Genomic DNA, 18,474 nt, shown 5'->3' with positions numbered 1-18,474 from the left:
TGACTGCTGAAGGCTGTGACTGCTGAAGGCTGTGACTGCTGAAGCCTGTGACTGCTGAAGGCTGTGACTGCTGAAGGCTGTGACTGCTGAAGGCTGTGACTGCTGAAGGCTGTGATAGCAGCCCTCAGCAATCAAGCCCAGATAACATAGATCAATATAACCGTGACCTAAAACCGTGGTATACTACTTTGTCGGTGGAAAAATATATTGTTCCACCATTAAGTTCAGAGCTTCCAAGTCATTACTTTAAACATTTATTTATTTTTTACTCAGATTTTCCTGTTAAAATGAGGGTGCGTGTTAAACGCAGATAAATACGGTTTTTTTTTTTTTACACCAGCTTTACACAAATTTCAGCTTCACACAATTCACTATGCCTTTAGATTAATTATTTCTGTAATTTTTAAAATGGGGTCACTTCTAGGGGATTTCCACTTGACTGGTACCATGGGAGCACTGCAACTGTGCATGGTACCAGAGAACAATTTCTGCAAAATCTATGCTAAAAATGGAAAATGAGGCCTTTTCCCTTCTGGACTCTGCCGTGTTGCCAGATAGCTGCTTATTATACATATGGGGCACTGCCCTACTAGGGAGGAATCCAATATAGTTCCTGAAAACGCTGTGTACAAAAATGCCCCAAAATCCACATCCGTTCTAAGGCATGAGTGCACTTCATAAAGCAAACAATGGCCAAAACTACAGAATCAGGGCAATAACTGTTGAGATTACTTTTTTTCTGTTAATACCTACTGTGTTACAAAAAAATTATTACAATTGAGATATATAGGGAAAAAATAATTAACCTCCACTTTGTTTTAATTCTTGTGAAACACCTAAAAGGTTTAGAAAACTTCCTAATTGTCAAATTGATTTGAAGGGTGAAGTTTTTATAATGGGGTGATTTAACTGGTCACTGAAAAAATCTGTTATTGAATTTTTCTTGGAAAATTTGTACTAAACTTCCCTTTCACATTTAAAAAAATTAAAGGGGTGTTTAACATATGATGCTTCATAAAGTAGATATATTGTAAATGTGAATTAATAGCTATTTTATGTGGCATGACTATCTTTCTTGAAATCAGATAATTTTAAAGAAATGCCAAATTTTCCAATTTCTCAATAGAAAAGGTGTCTCATGTACACATAACAAAAAAAAACTACTACTATGGATATTACATAAAGTATGTCATTTACATTAAAGGGGTTATCCAGGAAAAAAACTTTTTTTAATATATCAACTGGCTCCAGATTAGTAAATTACTTCTATAAAAAAATTGTAATCCTTTCAGTACTGCTGCTGAAGTTGAGTTGTTATTTTCTTTCTAAGTGCTCGCTGATGACACATGTCTCGGGAACCGCCCAGTTTAGAAGCAAATCCCCATAGCAAACCTTTTCTACTCTGTGCAGTTCCCGAGACAAGCAGAGATGTCAGCAGAGAGCATTGTTGCCAGACAAAAAACAACAACTCAACTTCAGCATCTGTTAATTATTGAAAGGTTTAAGATTTTTTAATAGTAGTAATTTACAAATCTGTTTAACTATCTGGAGCCAGTTGATATCAAAAATGTTTTTTTTTTCCCTGGAATATCCCTTTAAATTGTACTTCCTGATCACTTTTGTATAAGTAAGCTCATTTTCTTTTCTTTTCTGTATTGTTTCAGGGATCGTTTAATAGGTTTAATGATGACAGCTTGTGATCTTTGCTCGGTAACAAAACTATGGCCTGTGACCAGAATGATCGCTGATGATATCTATGCTGAATTCTGGGCAGAGGTATGTTTGGGAGGAAATTAATGCAAGGAAGGTACTTGGAAGTCAGCAATATTGTAGTAACCTAAGGGCCTTACCATGGTCAGCGACTGGTTACTCTATGCACTCTCTTACAGTATGATCCTCTAAATAAAAATGGTCTTATCCTGGGCATACCTCACATCTTTCCTATGTAATACAGGCAATGCAGCACGCCTTACTTTAGGTACTTGAAGACCTTTGCTCTTGGTCTTCACATTTTATACTTGGAAATCCAGATTCACGAGCCCCCTACACTTAGCAATCTGGTGCCTCCCTTTATGTACATTTTTGTAAGGTCTTCATTTGTAAATTTCATTTCATATGTTTGTCATTTGCAGCAATCTAATTGGTTATTGTTCATGTTGGAAGTAAATAATGCAATCCACTGCATTTGTATGTTTATATTTGATGCTTGATTTCTATTTTAAAGGGTGATGAAATGAAAAGGCTTGGTATTTCCCCAATACCCATGATGGACAGAGATAAGAAGGATGAAATTCCTCAGGGGCAGGTAATTAACTTTTTATTGGTAAAATAAATTTTCAAGTGTTTTGTTGTAATATAATTATTTAGTCATTCTAAAAGGAGGCCAGGGTACCCTTAAAATTGCTTGGTCAGGTCAGCATGCAGGTAATGCCTGCTCAGCCAGTCACTGTTTAAAGCAGGTCATCACGGTGGCCAAGGATTGGCTGAGAAGGCATTTCCTAACAGTTAGCATGTCATCAAGGTATAGTGAGCAACGGGGACCCAGGCAATGTTGGACTGGCAGCAGGGGATCAATCAAGTAAATATGCAAAATTTTTTTTAATAAGGCACCCTAACTCCTTATTAATTTTTCCCCTTCTGGGGAAAAAACCCTTGTTTTATTTCATAACCTGCAACTGTTAATTGGGTAAAAGATTAATTTATTACATTTTTAAGCCTTCCATTCATACAAACCCAAGTGAGAATGTTTATTTCATGTGTGTTAAAGGGGTAAAATCAACTGGTGCCAAAATGTAAATTACTTCTATTTAAAAATCTTAATCCTCCCAGTACTTACCTGCTGTATACTACAGAGGAAGTTCTTTTCAGTCTGATCACAGTGCTCTCTGCTGACACCTCTGTCCATGTGAGGAAGTGTCCAGAGCAGGAGAGGTTTACTATGGGGATTTGCTCCTGCTCTGTACAGTTCCTGACATGGACAGAGGTGTCAGCAGAGAGCACTGTGATCAGGCAGAAAAGAACTATACAAATTCCTCTGTAGTATACAGCAGCTGATATGTACTGGAATTATTAAGATTTATAAATGTAATTTACAGATCTGTTTGACTTTTTGGCACCAGTTGATTTTAAAATATGTGTTTTCCACCGGAGTACCACTTTAATTCCCTCCAAACATCTCTGACCTGATCTCCCATACCTTCCCACATGCCATTTCTTATCTTAATCATATTTCTCTTTCCCCTTGTCTCTTCCGTACTCAACTCTCTTCAGTGCATCCCATATAATCTGAAATTCACTACCCCAACTGATCAGATTATCACCTTTGAGCAGCCCCAAAACCCATCTCTTCAGTAAGCCTACAATAACTGCCGTCAGTACACTACTATATAAAATACTTTTACATTCAGCTTCTGTCTTCTTCCCACTTCTATTGTAGATTGTTAGCCAAGGTCCTTTCTGACTGTAGCACTCTGTCACAATGTTTATTATTCTCATTTTTTGTTGTATTACTTATTAAAGCCCCCATATGTAAATCACCATGGAATACATTTTCTTTTAAAATAAATAGGAGAGGGCTCAAGCCAATGGTGGACACTTGTCTCCCAGCAGAACAATGGATCAGGCAGGTTAGATTTCTGACATCAGGGAGCCGTTGATATGCTACCGTACACTTCAGATTGTTGGGAGATCTTGCAGCTTAGCATATGAGGGTCTCAGAACAACTGTAAGAAATGTAAAATTGCTTTTAATTATAAATTATTGTTCCCATGTGCATGGAAACACACACTTACTGCAGCACAGTATACATATGATAGATAGACACTTTTCTGTACATTTAGCACTTAAGCATCGAAATATATCTCCTGCAAATTAGCTCCAAGGAGTTATCCGGGATTCTTTTTCCAGAAACAGTGGCAGGATAATCATTTAACTGAGCCTGGTATTGTAGCTGTGGTCTCAAGAGAACACAGTGGCCCTGATTTCTCAAAATGTGTGAGAAAAAAACTGGAGAGAATTAGTCCCCAGCAACCAATCACAGCTCAGCTAACGAGATCTGGTAAAGTGAAAGCTGAGCCGTGATTGGTGGCTGGTTTTCTCTCACACAATTGGATAAATCAGAGCCAGTATGTGTGAAATGTTACCTCCATTATACGTTGGGATTGGCATTATTAGGAACTCTTTAGTCTTACATTTCAGTAAATAAATGAAATTTTCAGTCTTAAGGAGCCTTACCTGCGCGGCCCCTCCCCCCAACTACAGTAATATGTAAAAGTTTGAAAATGTTGATTCTGAAGCTATAATTTTATCTTTCTACTCACTAGCATTCCCCTGTTATAAGCACTGAGCCTATTAGTCCTCTCTATGCACTAGGTTGCTCAGTTTGCAGGCTTAGAGAGGGGCAGACTGGCCCTATTACACAGGGCAAGTATATTTTTCAATTCTTAGTGGAGATGTATTAAGGTATTAATGTCCGGGTTGTATTTCATACATGTAGAGTCACATGAGTATTCACTGTGGATATGGAATGCATTCTGTATAATAATACACTGACATGTTCATTTCTTTTATTTAGATTGGATTCTATAATGCAGTGGCTGTTCCTTGCTATACAACATTATCACAAATTTTTCCGACCACAAGACCACTTCTTAATGCATGCAGGTATTCATAATTTACCAACTCATGTTAAGATTACATGCCAGACATGAACCTTACAGTAACAAAATAGCCAGAAAAGAAACCAATAAGAGCTATTATTATTCTGTGATCAGATACAAGCTCTGTATAAACTTTGTTACGCTAAGGCATTAAGCACATAATATCTGTCAATAATATCTTATCCTGCTGTTCTGCTCTGTGCCTGCTAAATTGAATGTACTGTATCATTAGAAAATTACATAGTTAAACCTGTGTAAAATTCTCATTAAAATGTTAAAGGTTTTTAAAAAATAAACGTACAGAAAAGAAGGTGACATAATAAGTATCCTACCGATGGAAAAGAAATACCATACAGTCATAAATACATAGATCACATATTTTCACATATCACATAGATTAAATGTAAATTCATTTGTGGATAATCTTCGCTGATGCTTCTTATTTTATGTAGTTCAATTGTCAGCTTTGTTGTATTGGTTGGGAACTCAACATATTATCATTAGGGTGAATTCTACTTTTTGAAATGTTATCTTAAAACAGTGTACAGTTACACAGGAACCGGATACAGTGGCTGTATTTTGGGGTTCCTCCCTTAATCATAGATATAGCATAGCCAAATGTTAGGGGAGGGACCAAATGTCAATTATAGTTTGGAATAATAGGGTACATACCAGGAAATTATATAATATATATGAACCTTAACATAGTTAAGACAATTTCCTATGATTAACACATGTGCCTCTAAATAAATCATATAGTTACCAAATAACGGTATATGGGGTTGAAGGTAAAATTATTATCACCATACATGTTAACATCATACTGACCAAATACTGTATACTGAGACCAATATGATCAATAACGCCAGTATTCAAAGAGAAATATCATACATACATACATGAACAAATGCAGAGTACCAGGACCAATATTACCAAGAATACCCATACAGCGACAATATAGTGGTAGAAATCAGCTGTACACAGGCATTGCAATGATTACACACAGTTACATCATGTGACTCGTAGATGACGTCTTCTCCATCTGGCCCACATCGTCATGACTATTTCCAACCTACCAGATAAACATTTTTTCAGCACCAATAGCACGCCAGAGCACAGACTATGACATAATTCATGTGCCGGAGCACAGAGAAAGGATGCTAGGGCTTCTTGTGGCTGCCTGCATACTGGGGGCAGCCACAGAAGTGATAGGCAGGGCGACAGAACAAAGAGCCATTGGCTCCTCAAACAGCCGAGCGCCACATTTAACTATAGATGCGCCTGTAAGATGTGCTTATAGTTATACAGTGGGGCAAAAAAGTAGTGCACAAGTTCTCCCACTTAAAAAGATAAGAGCCCTGTAATTTTCATCATAGATATACCTCAACTATGAGAGACATAATGAGAAAACGAAAATCCATAAAATCACATTTTCGGATTTTTAAAGAATTTATTTGTAGATTATGGTGGAAAATAAGTATTTGGTCAATAACAAAAGTTAATCTCAGTACTTTGTTATATACCCTTTGTTGGCAATGACAGAGGTCAAACGTTTTTATTTTGGCCCATTCCTCCATGCAAATCTCCTCTAGAGCAGTGATGTTTTTCGGCTGTTACTGGGCAACATGGACTTTCAACTCCCTCGAAAGGTTTTCTATGGGGTTGAGATCTGGAGACTAGCTAGGCCACTCCAGCACTTTGAAATGCTTCTTAGGAAGCCACTCCTTCATTGCCCGGGCGGTGTGTTTGAGATCATTGTCATACTGAAAGACCCAGCCACCCTCATGCTTCACAGTAGGTATGGTGTACTTTGGATGAAACTCAGCTTTCTTTCTCCTCCAAACACGACGAGTTGAGTTTTTACCAAAAAGTTCTACTTTGGTTTCATCTGACATTCTCCAAATACTCTTCTGGATCAGCCAAATGCTCTCTAGCAAACTTCAGATGGGCCCGGACATGTACTGGCTTAAGCAGGGGGACACGTCTTGCACTACATGATTTTAGTCCCTGGCGGCATAGTTTGTTACTGATGGTAGCCTTTGTTACTTTGGTCCTAGCTCTCTGAAGGTCATTCACTAGGTCCCCCTGTGTGGTTCTTGGATTTTTGCTCACTTTTCTTGTGATTATTTTGACACCACGGGGTGAGATCTTGCATGGAGCCCCAGATCGATGGAGATTATCAGTGGTCTTGTATGTCTTCCATTTTCTGATAATTGCTCCCACAGTTGATTTCTTCACACCAAGCTGCTTGCCTATAGCAGATTCAGTCTTCCCAGCCTGGTGCAGGTCTGCAATTTTGTTTCTGGTGTTCAACAGCTCTTTGGTCTTGGCCATAGTGGAGTTTGGAATGTGACTGTTTGAGGTTGTGGACAGGCGTTTATACTGATAACAAGTTCAAACAGGTGCCATTAATACAGGTAACGAGTGGAGGACAGAGGAGACTCTTGAAGAAGAAGTTACAGGTTTGGAAGAGCCAGAAATCTGCTTGTTTGTAGGTGACCAAATACAATGCTCCAAAAAATTAAGGGAACACTAAGAGAACACATCCTAGATCTGAATGAATGAACTAATCGTATGAATTACTTTTGTCTTTACTTAGTAAGATAGTTCATAAGGTTGAAAAAAGACCAGAGTCCATCAAGTACAACCTATATCCCTAATGAGTTCCTATTGAGTTGATCCAGAGGAAGGTAAAAAACCCTCAACTAGAGGTAAAAAATCCTTCCTGACTCCAAATATTTCAGTCAGAATAAATCCCTGGGTCAACGTTCTGTCCCTATAAATCCAGTATACATAACCAGCACTGTTATTACTCTCCAAAATTGCATCCAGACCCCTTTTGAACTCTTTTACAGAGTTCACCATGACCACTACCTCTGGCAGAGAGTTCCATAGTCTCACTGCTCTTATAGTAAAGAACCCCCATCTGTGCTGGTGTAGAAACCTTCTTTCCTCAAGACGTAGAGGATGCAGTCCTGGGTATAGATACAGTCCTGGGTATAAATAGATCATGGGAAAGAGGTTTGTACTAGGGCTGGGCGGTATACCGGTTCATACCGAATACCAACATTTTTGTGCTGCACGATATGAATTTTTCCCCATACCGCAATACCGGTTGGGCCCCTCCCCCTCAGAAATAAATTATCAGTGCTGCGCTAACTCCACATCGGGGAACTAATCATATGGGCCCGTGAGCGCTGTTCTGCCCCCCCTTCCCCCAATTATCAGCCCAGCGCTGCGCTGTCCCCATCGGGCCGCCGACGCTGACACTCTATACTGTACGCTGTATCCCTATGCCCGGGCTCCAAAAGTTAAACAAAATAAACTTTAACTCACCTTCCCCGTCGGTCCGGACCAGCTTCCTGGATTTTTACATGACAGTGCGATCACCGGCCGAGGCAGAACATCGCTGCAGCCGGTGATAGGCTGACGACTCTCCAATGTTCCCATCCCCAGGAAGAGCATGAGGCCGATGTAGGAACGTGTGTTAAAGTTTATTTTTTGCAGCCCATAGGGATACAGCGTACAGTATTGTGTCAGCGCCGGCGGCCCGCAACGAACAGGAGGGCGAGGAGGGCAGCGCTTGCAGGTGATATGTGAGTATTTACCCCGATGGGGACAGCGCAGCGCTGGGCTTATAATAATTTATTTTTTTTTGGGGGGGGGGGGGGGGAAATACCGTTTTATATAACGTGGAATTGCCATAAGTTACTGTGATACACATATTTGGTCATACCGCCCTGCTCTAGTTTGTACTGCCCTCTGATATAGTTATACATAGTTATTAGGTTCCCCTAAGCCTTCTCTTTTCTTAACTAAATTACCCCAATTCTGATAATCTTTCTGGATACTGTAGTCCTCCCATTCCCCATATTACTCTGGTTGCCTGTCTTTGAACCCTCTCCAGCTCCACATCTTTCTTGTACACTGGTGCCCAGTACTGTACACAGTATTTCATGTGTGGTCTGACTAGTGATTTGTACAGTGGTAGAATTATTTCCTTGTCGTGGGCATCTATGCCCCTATTGATGCACCCAATGATTTTATTTGCCTTGGCAGCAGCTGCCCGACACTGGTCACTACAACTAAATTTACTGTTAACTAAGACACCTAAGTCCTTTTCTACCTCAGTTGTCCCAAGTGTGCTCCCATGTAATACATAATCGCAGCCCGGATTTTTCCTCTCCATGTGCATCACCTTACATTTATCAGTGTTGAACCTCATCTGCCACTTCCCAGCCCAAACCTCCAACCTATCCAGATCCATTTATAACAGTGCGCAGTCCTCTATAGCGTTTACCGTCTTTACGTAGTTGAATGTGCTGACAACAAAATCACACACAAATTATCAATGGAAATCAAATTTATCAACCCATGTAGGTCTGGATATGTAGTCACACTCAAAATCAAAGTGGAAAACCACAATACAGGCTGATCCAACTTTGATGTAATGTCCTTAAAACAAGTCAAAATGAGGCTCAGTAGTGTGTGTGGCCTCCACGTGCCCATATAACCTCTCTACAATGCATGGGCATTCTCCTGATGAGGTGGCAGATGGTCTCTTGAATGATGTCCTCACAAAGCGTCCGCCAAATCCTGGACAGACTGTGGTGCAGCGTAGTGTTGGTGGATGGAGCGAGACATAATGTCCCAGATGTGCTCAATCGGATTCAGGTCTTGGGAACGGGCGGGCCAGTCCATAGCATCAATGCCTTCCTCTTGCAGGAACTGCTGACACACTCCAGCCACATGAGGTCTAACATTGTCTTGCATTAGGCCAACCACACCAGCATATGGTCTCACAAGGGGTCTGATTATCTCATCTCGGTACTTAATGGCAGTCAGGCTACCTCTGGCAAGCACATGGAGGGCTGTGCGGCCCCCAAAGAAATGCCACCCCACACCATTACTGACCCACTGCCAAACTAGTCATGCTGGAGGATGTTGCAGGCAGCAGAACGTTCTCCACGGCATCTCCAGACTCTGCCACGTCTGTCACATGTGCTCAGTGTGAACATGCTTTCATCTGTGAAGAGCACAGGGCGCCAATGGTGAATTTACCAGTCTTGGTGTTCTCTGGCAAATGGCAAAAGTCCTGCACGGTGTTGGGCTGTAAGCACAACCCCCACCTGTGGACGTCGAGCACTCATACCACCCTCATGGAGTCTGTTTCTGACCATTTGAGTGGACACATGCACATTCGTGGCCTGCTGGAGGTCATTTCGCAGGGCTCTGACAGTGCTCCTCATTGCACAAACGCGGAGGTAGCGGTCCTGCTACTGGGTTGTTTCCCTCCTACGGCATCCTCCACAGCCAACATTCAAAAGTGACCAAACCATCAGCGAGGAAGCATAGGAACTGAGAAGTGGTCTGTGGTCACCACCTGAAGAACCACTCCTTTATTGGAGGGTGTCTTGCTAATTGCCTATAATTTCCACCTGTTGTCTGTTCCATTTGCACAACAGCATGTGAAATTGATTGTCAATCAGTGTTACTTCCTGAGTTGAGTGGACAGTGTGAATTCACAGAAGTGTGAATGACTTGGAGTTACATTGTGTTGTTTAAGTGTTCTCTTTATTTTTTTGAGCAGTGTACTTATTTTCCACCATAAGTTTGCAGATAAATACTTTAAAAGTCAGACAATGTAATTTTATGGATTTTTTTTCTCATTATGTCTCCCATAGTTGAAGTGTACCTATGATGAAAAATACAGGCCTCTCTCATCTTTTTAAGTGGGAGAACTTGCACAATTGGTGGCTGACTAAATACTTTGTGCCACCAGGAGTGTGGAAATTTAATAAAAAACTACTTGTCCTCGGGACTAAAACGGAGCAAAATCTACTTGTCCCTCATGACGATCCACTTGTCCGGGCCAATTTTCGCTTTTACACTCTCGTTTTTTCCTCCACGCCGTATAATAGCCATAACTACCTACTATAATGATACCTTTTAATTTTTCAATAACCTATTCTCCGTAACGAAAAAAAATAAAAAATAAAAATTATATATATATATATATATATATATATATATATATATATATATGTATCGGTGAAATGAAATTTAAATAGTAAAAGATAATTTTGCAAATTTGGTGGTTTTCTTTTCTACGCCATTTACCTTGTGGGTGAACTAACATGTTGTTTTGATACTTTAGGTCGCCTGATTACAGCAATACCAGATTTGTATAGTTTCCGTCATGTTTTACTCATTTAAAAAAAATTCGGACCTTTTTATCAAAAAGTTTTAATTGCCATTTTTTGACTCGTGTAGCTTTATTTTTTATTTTTTCCGCATAGCAGGCTGTATGAGGGCTAATTTTTTGTGCCATAATCTGTTTTTTGTATTGGTACCATTTGGGTATTGATCTGACTTTTTAATCACTTTTTAACTTTTTATTGTGGGATATTATAAAAATTGCAATTCTGTGTTTTTTTTTTTTTTTTACATTTACGTTATTTACCGTATGGGATACATAATGTTATATTTTAATAGTTCGTACAATTACGCATGCAGCCATACTAAATATGTTTATTATTATTATTATGTTTACATGTTTTTATATAGGAAAAGGGGGTGATTTGCACTTTTAACATGGAGGGGTTAATGTGCGACTTTTAAACTTTAATTTAACCCCTTAACGACGAAGGACGTAAATGTACGTCCTGGTGATGTGGTACTCAATGCACCAGGACGTACATTTACGTCCTAAGCATAACCGCGGGCATCGGAGCGATGCCCGGATCATGCGCGGCAGGTCCCGGCTGTTGATTGCAGCCGGGGACCTGCCGGTAATGGCGGACACCCGCGATCCCCGATCACGGCATGTGCAGCATTGCGGACACTAAAATGGAGGATCGGATCGCCCGCCATACATTTTATGGTAAAGTGAGTGAGGGCATTACAAAGGACACCTGGTTACACAAAAAACAAGCCCTCATACTAGTCTGTGGATGAAAATATAAAAGAGTTATGATTTTTTGAAGGCGAGGAGGAAAAAACGAAAACGTAAAAATAAAATTGTCTGCATCCTTAAGGGGTTAAATTTTTTCCCCTTTTTTTGTTTTGTTTTACACTTTATTAGACTTTTAGGAGGAATCATTAGATTCCTCATTAGATTCCTCATACAGATCAATAGAGTTCTATTGAACTCCATTGATCTGTGTGCTCTGTGATCCATTGATAGAGCCTAGTCCAGCCAGGCTCTATCAGTGACAGAGCCATGGGACAGCAGGGAACAGAGGTAAGCCTTCCGGCTACCTCTATAGTGGATCGCTCCCTGCGATCGCGCTGCGCGCGGGTGGAAGGGGGGGGCATCCACCCCACTAGCCCACCAGGAAGCATTCACATGTCCCTTTAGACGCCACTGTCAGCTTTGACAGCAGCGATCTAAAGGGTTAATAGCCGGCCGTGGCGATCGCCGCATGCTGGTTATTAGCGGCAGCCCCCAGCTACGGAGAACAGCCGGGGGCTGCAGAGTACGGAGCGGGCTGGAGTCTGGAGCCCACTCCATACAGACTGCTGAGCGCCGCCTCGCTTGTCAGGTCCAGCTGGGCTAAGGGCCAGAAAAATTCACCTGCCCGGCACCCGGAACTGCACGTCCAGGGCGTCTGGCGATAGGAATTCCACATCCCTGGTCACTGTATGTGACACATACCACTGTATGTGTCATGGCCCTGCTTCTTATGCTTAATATGTGCCGTAACTTTCAAAAACTCCTGGCATGTCCTAGATATAGGCACTTTTGGGATATGTAGTGCATTGCATAAATATTTACCCCCTTGGACTTTTTACCCATTTTGCTTCTGTTACATACTGGAATTCAAATAACTTAGACTATTACCATATGATTAACACAACATGCATGCATAGTACTTTTACAGTTCAAAAAAACTTATATTGTGACACAAATAATAATAATAAAATGTAGATAGAGGTCAGCTCAGATCAGCTCACCGAGGTGTAGTCTCCCTTGCAACATGGAAGGTACTGGGCAGCACCCAAAGTAGAAACTTTAAAGGGGTACTCTGATGTAAAACTTTTTTTTTTTTTTTTTCAATCCACTGGTGCCAGAAAGTTAAATAGATTTGCTCTTACTCTGGACAGTTCCTGACATGAGGTGTCAGCAGATATCACTGGAAAACTATGTAAGTACAGGGGGGGGGAAGATTTATCAAAACCTGTCCAGAGGAAAAGTTGCTGAATTTCCCATAGCAACCCATGAGATCACTTCTTTCATTTTTCAGAGGCTTTTTTTTTTTTTTTTTTAAATGAAAGAAGCAAGATGATTGGTTGCTATGGGCAACTCAGCAACTTTTCCTCTGGACATGTTTTGATAAAATTAGTCCATCAAATTCAATTTAAAGGGGTACTCCGCTGCACACATCTTATCCCCTATCCATGCAGGCCGCCACGCCCCCTCCATTTAAGTCTATGGGAGGAGGCGTGACTGCTCTGTACTGGCCGTCATGCCCCCTCCCATAGATTTGAATTGAGGGGGCGTGGCAAGACGTCCGGAACGTGGAAGCTGCACGCTTCCATGTTCTGGACGCTGCAGCTGCCGGCCTGGAGATTGCGGGGGGTCCCTTGCGGTGGGACCCCTGCAATGTAACATCTTATCTCCTATCCTTTGGATAGGGGATAATATGTTTGTGGCGGAGTACCCCTTTAAAACCCTACTGTGTTAACCTAGACAAATGCAAAATCCCTTTTTAAGCTGATGCCAATTGCTTCATGACAGAGAAATTGTTCCTGACAATCAGAATAGGCCCCTGGATCAATGTTCTGTCCTCATAAATCTAGTATCCATAACTTGTAATATTGAAAAAAAAACATCCCGGTGCATTGCCGTGGAATGAGATTTGCCATAGAATGAGATGGTCCGCCTCCATCACATCCTATTGGCTCTCTCTTGTCACGTGACATATTTAAACGTCACGCATCGATGCGCACAGCAGTGTCAGTTTGGCTATCACAGGGAGAGGATCTCCTCACCCTGTGATAGCTGAAGCTGTACGGAGCTCTCATGGCCTCTGTGGCCCGACAGAAGTTCACACATGTACGCAGCTCATACGGCTGCCTCATATACATTTACTGTTGATCCACAGCGCTATCGGGATCCCGATGCCGCTGTCATCAGTGTGCGTCCCCGCGAGCACCCCACGCCCGCAGCTGTACTCCCCGTCCCGTTAACGCTCAGGGAGCGGGGAACAGAAAGTAGAGCATCGGGCGCAGGTTAAGTTATTCGCGTAGTGCTGCGCATGCGCAGTACTACTTTACCTGCGCCCGATGCTCTACTTTCTGTTCCCCGCTCCCTGAGCGTTAACGGGACGGGGAGTACAGCTGCGGGCGTGGGGCGCTCGCGGGGACGCACACTGATGACAGCGGCATCGGGCATAGGAATCCCCATAGCGCTGTTGATCGCTCCCTGAGCGTTAACAGGGGACTGGGAATAGACCTACGGGGGACGGGGAGTAGAGCTGTGGGGGACGGGGAGTAGAGCTGTGGGGGACGGGGAGTAGAGCTGCGGGGGACGGGGAGTAGAGCTGCGGGGGACGGGGAGTACAGCTGCGGGGGACGGGGAGTACAGCTGCGGGGGACGGGGAGTACAGCTGCGGGGGACGGGGAGTAGAGCTGCGGGCGTGGGGCGCTCGCGGGGACGCACACTGATGACAGCGCCATCGGGCATAGGGATCCCGATAGCGCTGTGGATGTAATAATAGAGTAAATGTATATGAGCCAGCCGTATGAGCTGCGTACATGTGTGAACTTCTGTCGGGCCACAGAGGCCATGAGAGCTCCGTACAGCTTCAGCTATCACAGGGTGAGGAGATCCTCTCCCTGTCATAGCCAAACTGACACTACTGTGCGCATCGATGCGTGACGTTTAAATATGTCACGTGACAAGAGAGAGCCAATAGGATGTGATGGAGGTGGACCATCTCATTCTATGGCAAATCTCATTCCACGGCAATGCACCGGACCCCCTTGAACTTTGTTTGAGTCAGACATTACAACATTATGTGGCAAGAGTTCCGTAGTCTCACTGCTACAGTAAAGAATCCCTGTCTGTGTTGATGGTGAAAACTTCTAAGCGCAGAGGATGCCTCCTTGTAATGGTTACCGACCTAGGTATAAAAAGATCACTAAAAAGCCTCTGTACTGTCTATTTATATATTTGTACATCGCATAAAATTTAATATCTTTATCGCCCTCCTTTGCGCACTCTCCAGTTATGCCATGTCGTTTTTATATACAGGTGCCCAAAATTTGACTCAATACTCCATATATAGTCTAACTAATGATATATACAGAGACAAAACTATGTTCCTTTCACGAGCTTCTATGCCTGTCTTGATACATGCTATGACTTTGTTAGCCTGGCACTGATCACTAATGTAGAGTTCCCATGTCTTTTTTGGTAGAAGTTTTTCCTAATGGTTTATTATTTAGAGCATAATTGTGCATGTTGTTTTAACAGGCCAAGTGCATAACCTTACATCTATCCACATTAAACTCGCAATATAATATAACCTGTCTGTGACCAAGCCTCCAACTTCCCCAGATCCTCCTCTGAAGTGTCACCTGCAAATATTGATATTCTGCTCTGTAATTCCTAATAAACTTATTGAAAATAACTTGTCACACAACCAGAGACAGCTCTATTTATACCCACCTCTGTTTCCTATAACTGAGGCAGTTGCTAAACCATTTACATGTATCTTTCCCTAGTCCCAGCATCCTCATTTTCTGTACTAACCTTTTGTGTGGAACATGATCAAATGCCTCAGAAAGGTCCAGATATACTACATCCACAGATTAACCTCTATAAATAACTGACCTCCTCAATCTAATCAGATTAGTCTGACGGGACCGATCCTGCATAAACCCATGTTGGTGCTGTGTAAGACGGTTATTTTCATTAATATACTCTGGGATAGCATCTCCCAGAAAACCCTCAAAAATCTTACCCACAATAGTTGTTGAACTTTCAGGCCTATAGTTTCCAGGATCCCATATTGACCCCTTTTTGAATATTGGTACCACATTTACTAAGCACCAGTCCTGTGGAACAATCCCTGTTATTATAGAATCTTTATATAAGGAACTAACTGAGTAGCCGGCATTGCCCAGTTTTTCCTAATCCTTGTGGTGGGAGGAAAAGCAACAAAGGAGGAAGTTTTTGTCCTCATATGCCATCCTCACATCCCGACCTCATATCCCTTCCTCATATCTAATTTTTCATCCTCGCATCCCGTCCTCATATCCTGACCTTTTATCCTGTCCTTATATCCCAACCCCATATTCGTCCTCATATCCTGACCTTTTATTCCATCCTTATATTCCGTCCTCATATGCCTACCTTTTTATCCTGTCCCCATGTCCTGTCTTCATATATCTTCTTCATATCTCGTCCTCAGGTGGGGTTTTGATGAAAATGTTGTAAGCCGAAAATAGAAAGGGCGTGGTTTTGTGCAAGTGGACTTGATTTGTCAGCCAGACCAATGAACATAAGGGTAGAAAATGGGGTGTGACTAAAAGGTTGGGCGTGGCTTTGGCTTTGTGAGATTGGGGAGGCATGCGGGCAGGGTGGGGCTTGTACATCAGATTGTTGCACTCATCAGGAGATTAAGAGCGGAGCATGTGGAGTAATGGAGTACCGGAAGCCCCATATACTTGCATGGGACTTGAAACAAAAACCCCATCCTTCAGTATGGGGGGAGGTTAGGGTTAAATTAACTGTTATATTTTATTTGACATAAAATGAATATGTTTACGAAGTATTATCGAAATATCTCCTGCTATTTGAAAGTTATGCTGGAACATACATTTCTCATAGACTAGCATTGGACTTTAAAACCCAATCGCCCCCCTTTCCCATAGACTTTTGTTGAGGGGGCGGGCGAGACGTCACGAGGGGGCGGGCGAGACATCACGAAGGGGCCGGGCGTCACGTCACGCCCGGCGGCTGCGAACACGGAAGCCCGCACACAGCGTTGGGAGTAATGAACTTCCGGACGCTGTGAGCGGAGCTCCGAACTGCAAGGCAGCACACAACCCCTTTAACTTCCGGAAATTACTTCTATTTAAAAATCGAAATACTTCCAGTACTTATCAGCTGCTGTATGCTATGCTACAGAGGAAGTTGTATAGTTCTTTTCAGTCTGACCACAGTGCTCTCCTTCATAGTCCAATCAAATCCCCATAGAAAACCTCTCCTGCTCTGGACAGTTCCTGACACGGAAAGAAATGTCAGTAGAGAGCACTGTGATCAGACTGAAAAGAACTATACAACTTCCTATGGAGCATACAGCAGCTGATAAGTAAGATTTTTAAATAGAAGTAATTCACAAATCTACTTAACCACTTAAGTACCCTTGGCGTACCTGTACGCCCTGAGTCCGCTCCCGTTCTATAATGGGGGATCACGGCGTGGGCCCATGGCATAGTGGGTCGGGCCTGGCCGGGACCCGTGGCTAATAGCGCGTGGCACTGATCGCGGTGCTGCACGCTATTAACATTTTAGATGTGGCGTTCAAAGTTGATTGCCGCGTCTAAAGTGAAAGTCAACTAATGTCGGCTAGCTCAGGGGGCTGTTGGGAACGCCGTGGGGAAATAGCAGCATCCCAAACAGCTGTAGGAGAATCCCCTTACCTGCCTCCTGGTGTCCGATCGCCGAATGACTGCTCAGTGCCCAAGATCCAGGCATGAGCAGTCAAGCAGCAGAATCATCGATCAATGGTTTCCTATGAGAAACCATTGATCAATGTAGAAGATGAGTATGTGCAGTGTTATGGCCTCCTATGGGGCCTCCCATTTAATTTTTTTTCCACCAGAGTACCCCTTTAATGTGTCCATCCACAATCCTCCAGTACTTCATGGCCACAGAGAATAACATCAAAGGGAAAACAAGTGTAGATCAGCATGATCGTCCTTTACAAATTGATAAAGGACCATAGATATTAGAGAACAAAATCCCAAGTGTTTTCATCCAGGATCCATCCAAGTATCCTCAACATTTTCCCTGACCTCGCAAGGTATGTATCGCAGAGATGGAACATAAAGCAGCAACTTCCCAGGTGCCCCCCTTTAAACATACTGAATGGTGTATCATCTTTATCCTCCCTTCCAGGGCATTGCGACATACATTTATGCTGCGTGTCATCTAGGGGTTAATAAGTCCAGAAGAAGTTAGTCCTTGATCAGCAGATTTCTTGTAAACTACAGGACAATATTATCATGCTGACGTCATTCCACTTCCTGGGGATGCCGCAGAGCCGTTGGAGTATCACCGGCCTTAGCGATGTCCCCCCCCCCGGTCGGTGATAGGCTGAGCCCACTGTCATGTAAGGAGCTCTGGCTGGCTTCTTACATGACAGTGGGCTCAGCCTATCACAGGCCGGGGCGGGACATCGCTACGGCCGGCGATATGCCGACGGCTCTGCGGCATCCCTGTACCCCAGGCAGTGGAATGACGTCAGCATTGCCGGACCATGAGGACTGTGCCGGACCAACGGGGGCTCGTAGGAAGGTATGTATGAGTTTATTTTGTTTATTTTTGAGACGTGGGCACGGGCATATATTAATGTGTACCACTACAGTTGTCCTTTAATGTACATAAAGAAGCCAAGGAAGGATGGAAAAATCTCCAAAAGGCATCAAATTACAGATTAGACATTCTTATAATATGTCAACAAAACTTAGATTTTATTTCCATCATTTACACTTTCAAAATAACAGAAAACAAAAAAAATGTTGTCTGCAAAAGTTTGGGCACCCAGCAGAATTTATAGCATGCACTGCCTCCTTTGCAAAG

General features: G+C 42.6%; 1 protein-coding gene across 6 annotated transcripts in view; it reads left to right on the top strand.

The window, feature by feature from the left end:
• PDE10A (phosphodiesterase 10A) overlaps window positions 1-18,474 on the top strand; it is a 673,197-nt gene that overhangs the window by 640,404 nt on the left and 14,319 nt on the right. For all 6 annotated transcript variants that reach the window (XM_056566828.1, XM_056566831.1, XM_056566829.1 and 3 more), the window contains 3 exons: window positions 1,665-1,776; window positions 2,225-2,305; window positions 4,574-4,662. In XM_056566828.1, the coding sequence (XP_056422803.1) occupies window positions 1,665-1,776; window positions 2,225-2,305; window positions 4,574-4,662 (282 nt within the window). The remainder of the gene's footprint in view (window positions 1-1,664; window positions 1,777-2,224; window positions 2,306-4,573; window positions 4,663-18,474) is intronic.

Source organism: Hyla sarda, chromosome 3 (genome assembly GCF_029499605.1).
Source record: "Hyla sarda isolate aHylSar1 chromosome 3, aHylSar1.hap1, whole genome shotgun sequence".
Lineage (NCBI taxonomy): Eukaryota > Metazoa > Chordata > Amphibia > Anura > Hylidae > Hyla > Hyla sarda.
The sequence above is the reverse complement of the archived record's forward strand: the minus strand, read 5'-3'. Positions and strand labels throughout refer to the sequence as shown.